Source organism: Amblyomma americanum, chromosome 7, assembly GCF_052857255.1.
Source record: "Amblyomma americanum isolate KBUSLIRL-KWMA chromosome 7, ASM5285725v1, whole genome shotgun sequence".
Classification (NCBI taxonomy): domain Eukaryota; kingdom Metazoa; phylum Arthropoda; class Arachnida; order Ixodida; family Ixodidae; genus Amblyomma; species Amblyomma americanum.
In genome coordinates, this window is record NC_135503.1 from 79837326 (window position 1) to 79852614 (window position 15289).

General features: G+C 42.6%; 1 protein-coding gene across 1 annotated transcript; it reads right to left on the bottom strand.

Annotated features, from left to right (window-relative positions):
- Nucleotides 1–630: 630 nt before the first annotated feature.
- LOC144097274 (uncharacterized) lies at nucleotides 631–11458 on the bottom strand. Its single transcript, XM_077630017.1, has 6 exons — nucleotides 11337–11458; nucleotides 8498–8649; nucleotides 6977–7044; nucleotides 3069–3152; nucleotides 1295–1435; nucleotides 631–751 (listed from the first exon to the last, which is right to left on the bottom strand). Exons 1-5 carry the CDS (start codon nucleotides 11430–11432, stop codon nucleotides 1296–1298), a joined length of 540 nt encoding a protein of 179 aa, XP_077486143.1. The 5' UTR covers nucleotides 11433–11458; the 3' UTR covers nucleotides 631–751; nucleotide 1295.
- Between the last annotated feature and the right edge of the window lie 3831 nt (nucleotides 11459–15289).

The following is a 15289-nucleotide window of genomic DNA, read 5'->3' on the forward strand; positions in this document are numbered from 1 at the left end:
GCTCTTGATTCAGTAAAGTTAATCCCAATCTAACCTAGATATAGATAAAAATTAACACTTCAAAAATTTAAATATCAAATGTAAAATTTAACATCGAGAATTTCACATTGATGAGAACTGAAATTCAAGTTGGTGTTTAACTAATTGTTTCAAGCTAAAAGGTAAGTTTTCATTTTTAAAATTGTAAAAACAATTTTAAATATGAATAAATGGCTCTTAAACCTAACATAGGAAACAAGATGAACATGAATCCTATCGAAACATTTATTACCTAGGTCAGCCCACTCTTTTTCAAAAAAGAAAGAACTTGAGAGGGCAGGTCGGTCTCTCTTCGATGTACGCACATTCGTGGAGAGAACAGGATGTTCTAACGAGCACGAACGAGTTTTCTTCTTATAAAATATGCTTGTGCGTAGACTTAACTAAAGTGTTTCGGAAACTGTGATTTTCAATGAGTGACGGTACTCGCGGAATGTTTTAACTTATTCATTTCAGAATTTACTGTATTTTTTATTTAAGCATGCCATACGGCTTCCCTCGTTTTCGAACAGAAAGAGAAGTGGCGACTGAAGGTAGGAGCTCCAGCTAAGATATCCAGCGCAGGGAAAGAAAGAGCACGAACACGTATTTGTTTGCACAGATGTTTATTTTTTAAAGTTACAATAATCAGCACCACTGACTCCATGCAGCTAAGCACTTTCTACATGATAGTCGCTTTTTGCAACAATGGACCAGCTTTTTCTTGTCTCTTCTGAAAGGAATGAAAGAAATAAATTGGTTAGCTCGGACGCAGGTAAAATTCACTATTAATTCCCAACATATTTTAGCCTGCACATCAACGTAGTTTCATACCCAAGCTTCGAGGGATGAGGGTTGATAGGGCATGAATATAATACTTTACTGGAAGGGGGGTGAAAGACCTGCAGAAGGGAAGATCTCTATATGGATACCAAATTGCAAAAACCCACGACCACTGTGACAAGGAAACGTCTTCTGTAGGACTGTTCATGTGCAATGGGTAGAAAAACGTATCAAGGAAATGCGGACTCTTAGTGTAACGCATTTTTCTGGGTCATTAATTTCATCAGGAATCCGCTGAGGTGATTTGCCATGAAATACCTTTTAAGCTATGCAGTCTTTTACCGATCACTAGCCGGCAGTGAAAATATGGCAACCTTCTATGGATGGCAAAATACTAGAAAGCGTCTTACTCTACAACGGTTGCTCATTTCGACAAGTTACTATTGGAAGAAGATGAGAATAATATATGACGCTAAGTGCTAAAAGGACTTACTTCACCAGTACATAATTTCGTCTTCCGAACAGATGTCCTTGCTGTACTTCGGAGTTCCAACCCCACAGTATTTAGAGAACTCCTCGAGGCACTTTTGGGGCAGTGAGTCCTTGCTAGCTTCCGACGCCCAGAGCGCGCACTCTGAGGAAGAAGGAAAAGAAATTGCTATTTTTTGCTTATTTGTATTAGTAGAAAACGTAACATATCTTTCTCCACATTTTGCAGATATAAGTGTGATTTTAAGAGTGCTTTATTCAGTCTTTAAAGTGTTATAGCCACCCTTCAGGGCACATGATGTTACCGCTTCAAACCAGATAATACTGTATATACGTGAATGGGTTAAAAAAATCGAAGAACAATCTGTTAATCAATGGAAAACTGATACAAGCTGTGCACGCATGCAGAACGCATTAAAGAGACACCGAGGGCAATTTCTTACTGCCTTCGTTGTTTAGAAAAATCAACGGTTGAGCAGTGTGTGGCTAAGTTGACGTTTCTTGGTAGCAAAAGAACATCTACAAAAAAGAAATTGTATATCCAATCCCCTTGGCATCTCTCCTCGGTTAAATTTCGTGAGGTTGGTTGAAATTGACTCACGCCAACGTTTACGAGCAAAACATGCATAGGCAGTCAAACTGCTCGGCTTCGACAGAGGGCGAAGTGGATAAAAAAAGAGAGATGAAAGGACAGACTGCGGTGGTAACTCTAACATACCAGAATACATTTATACAGTATATCGTTTTGCTAATGTGCACAAACAGATGCTGCATGTCACCACGTCAGTGAGAGCACGTACAATCTCTATACGCCATTCTGGTCTTTGCGCAGGTACTTCCGCATACCTACGCCACACTAACACACTGCTCAAGAATCGCGTGAATGTAAAGAGAAATTAAAGATGATGTAGAGGTTCAAACGTTAACCAAAGGTGATCTAGGAACTCTAGTGTACGCAGCCGAGCAGAGTATCAATATAGATATTGTAGCCTTAATAAAGCGTTGTAACTGTCGCCATCACTTTTTCTTCTACCGAATTGTAGTGATCGCTTCGAGAGGCATCTTGTATCAAAATCTGCAAAGGACATTTAAAAAATTTTTCAAAACATTTAAGATTGGTTGGTTTATGGGGGTTCAACGTCCCAAAGCTACTCAGGCTATGAGAGACGCCGTAGTGAAGGGCTCTGGAAATTTCGACCACCTGGGGTTCTTTAACGTGCACTGACATCGCACAGTACACGGCCCTCTAGAATTTCACCTCCATCGAAATTCTACCGCCGCGGCCGGGATCGAAACCGCGTCTTTCGGGCTGGCAGCCGAGCGCTGTAACCACTCAGCCACCGCGGCGGCAAAAGACTTTGAGTAGAATGTAGGTTGCTTCCGAGAAGTTTCAAGCTTTAAATTAAAACGGAGCAGACGGTGAAGGAAATGATAGAAAAGAAAAACGACGTCGCGCTGAACGTCACCTAAGAAAACAAGTTTGCAAACAGTTGCTTGTATCATTCGCTCATTGTTGGTGAGGCATGGGCAGAAAATGAGCGGATAAATTCACATTAAGGTTATTTAAAAAGTTTTTTTTAGCTAGGTATTCCTGTTTTTCATTTGGAGGATGAAACGTTGTACAGTTCTTTTATCGTAAAGCAAAATACCTTTTTCGAAGGCTCGAAATTGTCATCAGACCAGATGCCAACGTTAGGAACCGTATTTCACAATAGTCATGCAACTAAGGAAGCCTGGCGGTCACCAATCATCAAATCTTGATTGAAAAGTATACTTACGCCGTCCGTGATAAGGCATGTCGATGACTCCGCAGTTTTCATAGTCTGAGTAGTATAATGTTCCAGTCTCAGGTTTCGCGTCCTCTGCAAGCACAGAGAGAATGTGGATGTGCGTTACCAGTGCAATGTATTTGTTTAAAGATGCACCCTACATGCTCACCACTCCGACGGTGAGCTGCAATTGTGAAATTTAAAAATGGTTCCTGTTGTGTACAATAATTCATAGAAGGCGTGCTTAACGAATTTTGCATGTTTTTGCGCAGAATGAAAAGCTTGCATTCCTTATGAGATTCACATCTTCATCCACTGCACCTCCTTCGCAGTGAGAGTACACACGGATACCATTTAGGCTGCCTTGATGGAATTGAGAAATTTCATGATTTTGCTTCACGGTCATTCCAGGTTTAGAAGAAGCAAGAAGACCATAGCGAACAAAATACTGATAATATTAGAACACTGGTATAAAGATAACGAGCAGCTCCAGCAAATCTCTCCTGACCATGTGTGCTACCCGCCGTCGTTACATACGCGACACAATATTTATAATAAACTGCACATCTCCAACCAAAATTTTAACTTTAACCCATCGTTTCGAAGCCGACTCGGCTCCTTCATTAGGGGTGACTGAGGGCAGCAGCTAGCGTCTTTTAAGTATGGAGCGGAGGGGGGGGGGGGGGGGGGGGGGGTTAGGGTGAAAAGAACGACAGCTGCGTCACGAAAGGCGCGGGGGAGGGGGAGGGGGGTTTAGGCTGTTAGTCACGCTGGTGCACTGCAGGGAGGTGCTGAATGGCGACTTTTTTTTCGTTGCGTTGAAGAGCGAAGTCCCTGGGCATATACTGGGGCAGATTTCCTTTTATGCGGTTGATATTGTTCGGGGTGGTTTGGATATGCCAGGATTCCAGAAGGAGCCTCTTGTGGTAATTTGTTTCGGTTCCGAGGATGCGGGTTTCTTCAAAGTTGATTCGCCCATTCGCCACCGTGGATGGAGTGAAAAGCTTTTGCGCCGCTATTTCGGACCGTGCAGGGTTCTTCGTCAGCTAGGTGAACTATCATATGAAGTCATCCCTGACGCAATGACTGCATCCCAGCGACGCCGCGTACGACCAGAAGTTGTCCATGTCTTCCGTCTAAAGCCCTATTATGCGCGCTAAAGGACGCTGTGTTTCCATACTGTGTATTTATTTTCGCACTATTCGTTTTATTTGTTTTAATTCGTCGGGTCGATGCTCCTTTGAGAGAGGAGTAATGCCGCGAATCGTTGCAGTGCTTGTTTGTTCACTCTTGGCAGCTGCCGGCACGCCGCTTTTCGGTTTGTTTGCGATGCAAGACGCGACTAGGCTTATCTCCATTGATCGCATGCGGGCAGACCTGACTCTAAGTTGTTCCAGAATGTTCTAGTAGGTTTGCAAGCTGTATCTCTAAAGTTCGCTGTCAGCTTTAAATTGAGCACGTCCGACAGCGGCGGGCATTCTGTACAACGGCTGCCGAGCACGCTTATTGCTACACCGCCACCGAGTGATTCAGTCCATTGGGGGCGAAAGTCAGCCCAAATAAAGAGCTTCGTTTAGACAATTTTCGCAACATTTCTGCTCTCCGGACTGCAGTAACGACTTCGTGACAATATGTAATGGCTTAAAACTCTCCTCTGTGTGCACCTACATCAAAGTAGTGTTAGCACTCACTGTTTCCACAAGTCTACTTCAGCCGTCGATGAATGTTACCGAAGAAAGGTATGCACTTGTGCGGCACAGATTAACTTATAACAATCAACAGTCGGAAGAAGACAAACCAGCGGTATCATGGACATTAGTGCCATACACATTTATGGCGCCTGTCCTACATATTCACCACTTACAACCCTGTGGTACAAGGAACATCCGCGATGCCACCATTCAATGTGGTGCCCAGCAAGACGCTACCACCACGTTTGACGCTCTGTTCACAAATTTGCCAGAACATACGACATCACTGTTTGCCATGAGACTGATGAAGGGCGGGATCCCGCCCAGTTGCTCATCAAAGGCCAGCAACGCACAAGTACTTTCGGAGCTAATCGTTCGCTTTGTGACAAAGAAACGAGAGAGAGAGAATGATGAACTGAAAGCAATGATAGGGGGTTAACTATGAGAAAGAGAAAAATTCCACTGATCTTTCATGCTTGCGGTCTCCTACTTTCCACTGAGAATATAGAAGTGCCGAGCTATTTTGGGAGGAGAAGAATAACTTTACCACTGCGCCAACACAAGTACCGTTTTTTACCGGTGGAGCGACGGTGCTTTAAAGACCCGCACATCACTCAAAAGGTGTGCTTAGGGTACACATGAACATTGATACTTCCCGCTGTCTTAGGTTTAACGTTTCGTTATATTTAGGATACCTTAGGCTTTTACCGTTTTAATTCGAGGACAAGGAAGAAACACTCATTAAATGCTGTCTTTTGTGGCCAGAGTTCCTTATCACTTGAGGATCTTGAAGTAATGTTTTTTCTTATGCTTCACTGCTGATTGATATTTTATTATGCGACTCTTTTATTCGAAAATGAAATCCACTGTAGTGTATTTCACATAAAAAACCGAACCTCACACACGCCAACGCTCTTGTTATAGAAAAGGTTTTACATCCAACCGAGGTAGAGCGTTTCAAAGGTCCCGCTGATTGTTAAGTGCTCTTGCACAACTGCCGCCAATAAGTACTTTTTCTGCTCACTGTTTTCTTCAATAACGTCTTAGGTCTAAATACTTCCCTCAGCTTTCCAATCGTCATTCTAGTCGTGCGTAAATTGTACCATAGTAGTTAGCCTGGTGCTTATCCGCATTTGAGAAGACTACTAGGATGATCAATTGATGGGACATTCGAAAAATAGGCTTTCTGCTAACAGAAATTTTGAAGTGCTCCTTTCAAGCATGGCGCAATTTTATTTTATTGTTACTTAACTTTAGACGCTAGAGTCTAGCAGGCGGCAAAGAGGTGTTGAACTTATATCAAGACAGCGCGGTCTGCACTCGAAACCACGCATGTGCCTCTTGCGATAGTGCTGGCGATGTGCAATGCTAAATTATAACGTTTGCTGAGGCCTCACTCAGGCAGCCTCTCTGACATGTAGCGGCAATACGCATTTTATTGGACTGTTTACATGGCATAGCTGCGCCATTTTTGTGCCGAAAGTAGGAATGAAAAACAGTTTGCTCCTTGTGAGGCAGTACAATTGTGTACTTGCTTTATCTACGTTCGGGGCCAATTTCAGTGCTACCTTTACAGAAGAAATACAATTTGATGTGAAACTGGATATCGCAGGGCCGCCTACACCGGTGGCATCTTGAACAATCCCAGCCAGGTATATACAGGTGTTCAAGAAGGTTATTCCCGAAAAAAAAAACCAGGAGAAAATCAATGTTTTTGCCTCAGGAAGAGCCCGTAAAAGAAGAGCTCTAACGTTATTGTTAAAAAGCATTTACAAAAATACCCTGCCAATAGCTAACTTTCGCGTAGAAAACCTTGTGCTGTCTTATATGTTTGTGAGGTAACTACTTCGGAATAATCATTATGGATGGAATGGCCCTGACCAGGCGGCGGCTAACACAACGAATCTAAACCACTTTCTTAAAAGCTTCGCGGCAAAATTCGCTGACAACGGACGTTATTAGCGGTTGCTTGAAAATAACTATGCCTGGATTATTTAAGGGTCAGTGCTGAGTGATGAAGTGTAGCGACTATTGAATGGCCCACTAATGGGTACTTGTGAGACCATATACGATTACAATTAGTCCTGTCCTCAAACGCTTTAGATATTGCGCCCTCGTTAATTGTGCACAGCCCCTGCAAGCTAGCCTAGCGTGTGTTCATTTTGTAGGTGACGCTTTGAAATATAAGGCCACCTAAATTAATCTGATGTCTATTAAAGTTCTTACCTGAGCCCTCCATGTACTGAAAAGTGTCAGGGGTAGATCCTGCGGCGGCATAGAAGGCGATTGTCTTCCTGCAAGAAATTACAATTTATTCAACCAAGACTCCACCAAAAATATACCTATACACATGGTCAACAGTTTCATTTACACTTAAGCGTCAGAAAAAAATTGATCCCAAGCGAAGGCAACTATATATATGCTTTAAAGATTTTGTACTTTTTTTGTTTTTATCCCATTCTCATGCCCGCACCAGGCAGAGCTCTGTGTAACATGAAATTTGGTGATGAAATTGGTAACACCATTATTCTCTGTTATGTTAGTTGAATAATATTCACTGTTGTTTTTAGTGTCCTTCGCTTACTTCAGGGTTCATATAGATAGATAGATAAAGAGGAGGAGGGAAAGGCAGGGATGTTAACCAGAAAGGTGTTCCGGTTGGCTACCCTGCACTGGGAAGAGGGATTAGGGGACTAAAAGGGGGAAGAGAGAAAGGAAAAAAGGCATAACAAACACACGCACAACGCTGTCACAATTTGTCACTCAATCCAGTCACTCTCAAGTAGGCAAAGAGTGCCTTGCATGCCTTGAGGGCAGTCGACTGCTGTGGCCACGGACCGAGGATCTTTTGCTCTGTTAATGGGCGAGGATCGAGGCGGTCCAGGGCACAACACAGTGTATGTCTTGCACTCGCAAATGCAGGGCACTCACAGAGAAGATGAGCGGTGGTCTCCTCACAACCGCAGCTCTCACAGGCAGGGCTGTCGGCCATCCCCATCCGGAAAGCATAGTAATTGGTAAATGCAACACCGATCCATAAACAGCATAACAGTGTTGCGTCGCGACGTTCTAAGTTACGTAGCTATTTTAATAATTATCATGTAAACTGAAAACGAACACTAATTTGTATATATATTTGTTGTTCGCCGGGTAGCGCTTAACATTTCCCCGATGATGCTTGTGTCACTAATGCTGCGCGGTCAGAAGCACTAAGATTTTTACAAAAGCTCCACACTTTTCGTAGCTCGGAAAGAGAATGCGTGATTTCGTGATTACTAAATCCACTAGGGCCCGCAGACCTCGAGCACTGCTCAGTTTGACGAGGGCATTGTTCGTTTAAAATCTTATTTAATTCTCATTCTTTTTTCAATTTTCTCTCGCTTAATACTCCAAACTATGCAAAGTACTCCTCACGTAATGAACACTTGCACAGCGTTGTCACTTGCCGTTATGTGAGCCTCCCTTCGCGCTTTTGGTGAGCTTATAATTACCTAAAACTTGGCTGTTTACAAACAAATCCTGATATGAAATTTTTCCGTATATTTCGCAAAGACTTCATTTTATTTTTAGACTTAAAAGGTTGTGCAAATAATTTTTGAATGTTTGTAGGTGACGGCACCACATCTCAGAGGAAATTTCATCTAATGCTTAGCATACTGAAGGCTGCCGGTGCGTTCAAGCTCCAAAGTAAGCTACAAAAAATATTTGGCACAATGATTGATTGCAGTCGTAAAAACAGACACGTACTTGGGTTTGTCACCATGGCCCTTGAGAAGCCAAATATATTCGCACTTCTTGGCGTCCATGTCAATCCACGCCCTCTTAGCAGTCACGCATTCAAAAATGGTGTCGTTGTCGCTGTCAGTGATGGCAACAGCAAAGGGAAATTTGCTGAACATCTATGTGAAAGAGAAGTACACGGGAAAGGCAACGTGAAAAAACACTCGGGCGTTTAGATCAAAGAGCATGACTGATGTTGTGACCACTGCTGAATATAGACCTCTGAGGGACATCAACTTTCCGGAGGGTGTGTAGTCCCAATAAAGGTGATGTCTTCGCAATGTTTTCCACGTTAGAAAAATGGTGAGAGATTTCGCAAGAAATTTGTAGAGCCAGATTCACAAAGCAAGCAATGCAGCAGATTTGCGTGGACGTTCCTTGATGCCGCATACCATATCAGTGCAGTGATTAGTGGCTTGGATTCACACGTTTCATTTGCAACAGTTTAGATTTGTTCTTCTGCATTAAGTTCACGTTTTTCCAAGTCAGTTGCGAATTACCGCACGCTTAATGCTCGTGTAATATAAGCCTACGCACTAAAGGAAAACGACTCGAATTCATTGCAGGCTCACGGCATTTGTTACTTGCGTTTAGGTTGAATTAAGTGTGAAGACGAGCTCTTTGTAACAAATACTTACGTAAAGATGACATGTTCTTTGTAGCATATAAAAATGGCGGACGCACTTACAATAAATATCGGAACATGCTTAGGCGCTGAGAAAAATTGAGCCTATGTTTAATGATTGGCCCTTTGCGAAAACCTTACGCAAGTTGTGATTCTATTCGTGCCACTTGCAGTTTTTAACATGAACCTGACATCCAGGAGAATATTTCCACAGGGGGGCAATCATTGAAAACATAGGAGTCGGCTTTATTATTTTGAAGAACACTTCTGAAAACTTGAAGTCCATTTTGAGGTTCTCTCCCTGGAGCATTGTCAGCAATGTTTGAGGGAATACAGCTCTTACATGGGGCCTTGGACCACTGCCCCGGCCATAAGAGCCGTCAGACGCTTGAAGATGAAACACTTGCACTGTCGCCGCCTTTAAATGTTATTTAAATTTATTAAACATAAATTGAATTCCATCCCGTTTCAATGGTCTGCAGTCGTTAGGCCCATAGGTGACTACTGCCAAGATACACGCCATTTAAATTCCTCTTCGAAATAGTGGTGAGCTTTGGGTTGTTATCCATTGTCTTACGGTATCTTCCAAATGCACTGAAGCTATTCTTCTCGTCCTGGACTCTTGAACGCTGCGGTGTTTATAAGTACGGACTACCCCGGAATTAAACTCGCGCCGGAGTATGCTTCTCTCAGCTAAAGTAATGAATTGTTCGAGCTCAAATTTTGCACAGAAATCGCATTTTGTTGCCGAATGGTTTCATGCTACATGTTTGATGGAAATTTTTTCTGAAATGATAAAAAAGGTGGAATATTCGCACCGCTGCGGTGACGACAAAACATAACAATTCGTTATCTCAGCGATCACAACGGTAATGCCATGTCGTTTATCGGCCGTGGATATTGGGCAAAATAAGGGGGTGAGGGGTATTTTGCGAGAAGTTAGATGGGGCATTTTCATCTTCTTTATCACTGACATCAAAAACATAGTTGACAAAACCACTAAATTTCACGTATTGCGGCAAAGAGTGTCATCAAATCCTCTCGCAAATTACCCTCCAACACCCCTTATTTATTTAATCTCCACGGCCGACAACCTATATGGCGGCACCGGTGCAATCGCTGAAAAAAACGGCTTGTTTTGTTTCGTCGTCACTGCAATTGATGCAAATATTGAAGTTTTTTTATCCATTCAACCATGTATCCTAAACGAATATATCACAAAGAACTGTGCCGACCAAATGCCATTTCTGTGCGAAAATTGAGCTTGAACAAATCGCCTGTTTTGCTCAGGGCAGCATTCTATGGAGCACGTTTAATTTCGGAACACGCTGTAGAGAGAAATGCTAATCTCCAGCTGGAGTAACTACATTCATGATCGTCAGAGTTATCTCGCAAAATATATACGCTGTGCGGAACTCTTAGGCTACTTTATTGATTTTATCCAATATGCTAAATACATTGCCAACTTTGCCCCTTTTAGCGTATACATAATTCATGCGCACGACTAATATCCTTTCTACCGCTTTTAGGGTAGAAAAAATTTCCAAACACTGAGCAATTATAATTTCTTGATTAGCTCTGGCACTTCAGCTCTTTTTACTGCAGCGCTGAGATCGGGATACCTCATGCTTTCATCGTTTTTATGAGATTTTTTATGTCTTAAATAAGCTTACCAGCATCGTGCTTAGCTATGACGCTACTATGTCGAAGATGAAACGCACACAACGTCAGAGAAAAATAACACGGATGTTTTTACACCCTTTGTTAGCGCTACATTGCAAAAAGAGCCATAGAACATGCGTTTACGCAGAAAGCAACGTTATATACTAGCTCATGTTGCCAGCTCACATTTTTCCTATTTATTTGGTTTTCTATTTAGAAATTACGTGCTTTGGTATGCTTGCAAAGGTTGATCAAGAAGAAAAATATCGGACTTCAGTGAGAGCGAACGAAGTGGCCTGTCAGTAGGACTGTACTACAAGTAGTTCTGTTCTTTCAAGGAGATTGCTTTTAAACCTGCCAATATTTATGATACTTATGACATGCTTTTCTTAAGAGCCAGGAAGCACTGGTGAACCCATTCCACTCCTACCACACCTTACGAATGCTGGTGAGAAAGGGGAACACAATTTTAAACACTTGCTACATTGCTACCCCAACTTGTCCTTCCCAGTACGTTACCAGGAAGCTGTCCGGAACGTCGGTGGCTTCATCAGCTGCGGCTAACGACAGCTGCAGTATGGTGCCAAAGATGAGTGCGAAGCAGATGCGCTCCATGGTTCGCTCGAGGTGTTGCAGGGGCCGAGTGTGTTGAGAACATGCTATCGAGTGCCCTTTATATCCTCACCCTTGCCCCAAGCAGCTCCTGGGCGGTATGCGTGAAGCAAAAACAGAGTGAATAATGACTTCACGTCGAGTGCAGACCTCGCTCCATGTTTGACACGAGGTAGACAAGCCCCTGGACGTTTCTTGACAGGTATTTTTTTTTCGGCAGGTGAACTCAATTATATGCCTGTAATGAACTGGAGTTCATGACATGCCGCTTGCTCCGACGTGAAGTGCAAAATATAGGTGCACAGGCCATTCACTAAACCTTGACTTCAGTGACCCTCGGGTGCATTAAAAGAAATTACGCATGTTCTGCAATGAATTCAAATACCAGTTCGCCAATTTGAGAGCTTTTGAAAACTCGCAATCCGTACTATGATTTTAATGGATGATACAGTGGTACGCCAAAGTATTTAACAGCTCGCAACGATACAGCAGCTACGAGCAGCCTGCACAAAAATAGCAAGGGCATGAAAGCCACAATGAAGCCCCTATAAAATTCTCTAATGCCTCCTGTGCGCAACAAAAATTCTTCTCATAAACCTTTGTACAAATTTGTAATTGGCATGCATTTAAATGCTCGAAATAGTCACGCGTGCAACCATGAAGTAGTGTTCTTTAATACTGCATTTCAATAGCTTTTAAATTTCATTTTCTCAATGAACATTTTTGGAAAAACGTACAACCACTAGACCGAGGGTGAGTTTAGGCTTAATAAAACTGCTTCATAGATAGCCGCCACCTCAAAAGCGAGATAAGAAAGGGAAAGAAACATGAAAGAACAAAAGGGAGCGAGGAGATGCCTCAAGACTGGAAAACTTCAAAGCAGCCGGCCAAATCCTGCATAGGGCAGAATTTCCTCAAGCGAGAATAAAGCTGAGGCAGGAATTTAGGAATTTTTCATATATACAGGACCCTCACGATGGGGTACAGAGAAAATTCGCTTTGTTTCAATACTTCATAGGAAAAAGATTCATAAACTTGTTTCGACCTGAAAATTAGCTTTGAAGCTGAACTTGATTTAGGGTCAGTGAACATATACAAAAAAGATCTAAAAGAAAGCAATTTCATGTTTCATTACCGGACCCATTCACATGACTTAGCCGCTGAGCACAGATGCGAGCACCAATTCCAAACTCTTCCGGTTCGATCTCAAACATGCTACGGAATTTGATTTGAAGCTAGAAAACTACAGCTCAGCTTTTTCTCATTAGTTGGCACCGGTTTTTGAACCATTTGTAAAAATAGCGAAGCAAAGAATTTAAGAATGGCCCCTCCGACATTTTTGGAGGAGCCCTGAAACTCAACAAACCTGGTGATTCACCTGTAATCATGCTTGACTCTCTCAATGAATGTCTATGAAAATGCTGCCTCATCATCTAACTTTACTTCATAGGGTGTCGAAAGCAGGGCGAACCAGCCAAGAGCAGCAAGAGCAGCGCCTCAGTTGATTACTTATTTGGGTACCTTTCTCCCTGTTCAGCAGCTGTTCCGAAAGTCTTGATCATGTTGCCCAGTTAATGTGTCTCATTTCTAGGTTTTCCGCATGAACTCGGTAGGATTTGATACCGTGCCCACATCGTCCGTCTGTGTCGCGCTGTAGCGTGTACAAGTTTTGCGCCTAAAGCAATTGTCTTTTAGCCGGACAACCCACGAGCTAGAACTTTTTTATTTTTTTTCAGACATATTTCCTATTGCAGAGGTCGGCATACTGCCGCATCGGAAGGATCACTTATTTTTTTGTGTTAAGATATAACCGCCATGTGTATGAGTTCTAAAATGTTGCCTGCAAGCTTTGATTTCGTACAAATAATTGGACTCTAAAGCAGAAAGCAGCAACAAAAATCCGAGTAATCTAAAGGTTGTTTTCAACTGAATTGTTTTTTATGTATTGCATTGCATTTTACACCGAAGGTATCTTTGAGTACGAAATATTCACCGAAATCAACAAATTGCAGACCAAAAAGTCTGGCTTACAAAACTCCTGGCTGCTATCATGGGACGACACGCTACGGAAACGCTACAAGGCCCTTTCTAAAGCTTATTTACTTATCACACTTATCACAACCCTTGACTGAATTATAAGTATACATTACAATGCACGTTTCTGCCATAACCTGAAATTCAAAAGCAGCAGCTTTCTTTCAGTGGTTAAAACGGGGGCGGCGGACGACAGCAAGGATTTTTTTGCCGTTTCGCACCCTGACATGTTATGCACGAGGTTTAGATTTAGGTCGGCGTAATGTGCAGTGAGCATCCTTAACACTGGCTCATCCACATTTAGCAAATTAAAGCTTTCTTAGGGCACCCCTATTCTATTCGTTGGCGAAATAAACCAAAATTAACTCGCAGTGATGGAGTGCTCCGTTCTCAGAATATCAGGACATATGAGTCGGAAGGCCAGCTTGTTGATATTGGAGAAAGACAGCTGAAACGACAAGGTTGGTGATCTCTCGGAATTCATTCGCTGAAAGGGCAACTTGTTCGTGCATGATATAGAGGAACGCAAAAAGGCTGTTTCTTTTTATCTGCAACAAAAGAGGCCCGATATGTACTAAACAAGAAAATAAAACTGTGGCGCAATATACAGGTGGTCTGTTTCTTGCGTTAATGCTAGGATGGTGATGAAAATTTCTGACTGAGATATTCACACAATTAAAGTGAGTGGTCAACTTTGGTTCGTCATAAAAATGGGGCATTTACTTTACACTTAATACTTATAGCCTCTATTCCTTCCTATAGATATTACATTTCGTCGAGAGACTAGCTGAAAGCCGATTTGAAAGATTGAAAAATTTTCTCAACATTCGTGAGATCGTGTTCATAGATAAAGACTACTGCACTTTTTTGTAATAATAGTCCTTAGACTGTCTTAGACTAAAAACGATGCGAAGTCTTTCCCACTCTTGCGTATTCATGGTCTATAATACTAAGACACGAGTAGACTGGGCGTTTAGACAAGTGTATTTTTGAAATCAATTCTCTTTCTTCCCGCTGTCGTCTGGGCGTCCGCTTCGGCTGCGGAAGGTGGTTGTTTCGAAATTCACCGCTGGACACACACCGGTAAAAATGGGTACAAGCCACCCCCGGCCCGGCTTCTTCAGGGGTGTGTGCTTGGAGGAGGCTCCGCAAACCCCGCTGCACTCCTTCGGGGGCAAACCCAGTTTCGAACAACTCAGCCTGCAAAGGCTGTAACCAGCACTGACGTGAGAGTTCGAACCCTAAAGTCCTTCGTCAGAAGTGATTCAGAGTGTCACTGCTTTCTGACTGTCCGATATTGTGAGAAAAGAAAAGAATAAAGTTTATTCGGAGCCTTTTAGATGCTTGTCTAATCACAGTTTGCAGGCTCTCCATGGACGCAGTGGGACTGACTGTTCTTTGAAGTACTTGTATTTGGGCGTGTTGGTTCATATCTTTTCAGGAGGACACAGGGGCGCAACAAAAACACACGGACATAGAAGAAGTAAAGCGCTCGTCCCTGTCTACTTCTATGTCCGTGTGTTTTTGTTGCGCCCCTGTGTCCTCCTGAAAAGACTGTTCTTTCACCTTTGTCTATTCGTAGTCAACAGCCTTCTATAGACGCAAGTCAACTGGTAGTCAAAGTTTTCGATTTCAGAGATCTTTGGACCAAGTTCACAGATAGTCTGTCAGTCTTTTGTGCTTTATATGGCTTGTAGACACCAGTTTCTAAGAAGTCCTCTTCCGAACTATTTGAATCAGACAAGATTATTATAAGGATGCGAGTCTATAGGAACCTTTACTTTTCCTGATTACTCTCAGTCCTTCGGCTGTCTATAGCTGAAAAT

Bases quoted from the DNA above. Each gene is read 5' to 3' on its own strand.
- LOC144097274 (XM_077630017.1), bottom strand. From the start codon at position 11,432: ATGGAGCGCATCTGCTTCGCACTCATCTTTGGCACCATACTGCAGCTG. The intron at 8,650-11,336 runs GTAACGTACTGG...TCTTTCACATAG, and splicing joins ACGTTCCGGACAGCTTCCTG to ATGTTCAGCAAATTTCCCTT. The intron at 7,045-8,497 runs GTACGTGTCTGT...AATTTCTTGCAG, and splicing joins GGCCATGGTGACAAACCCAA to GAAGACAATCGCCTTCTATG.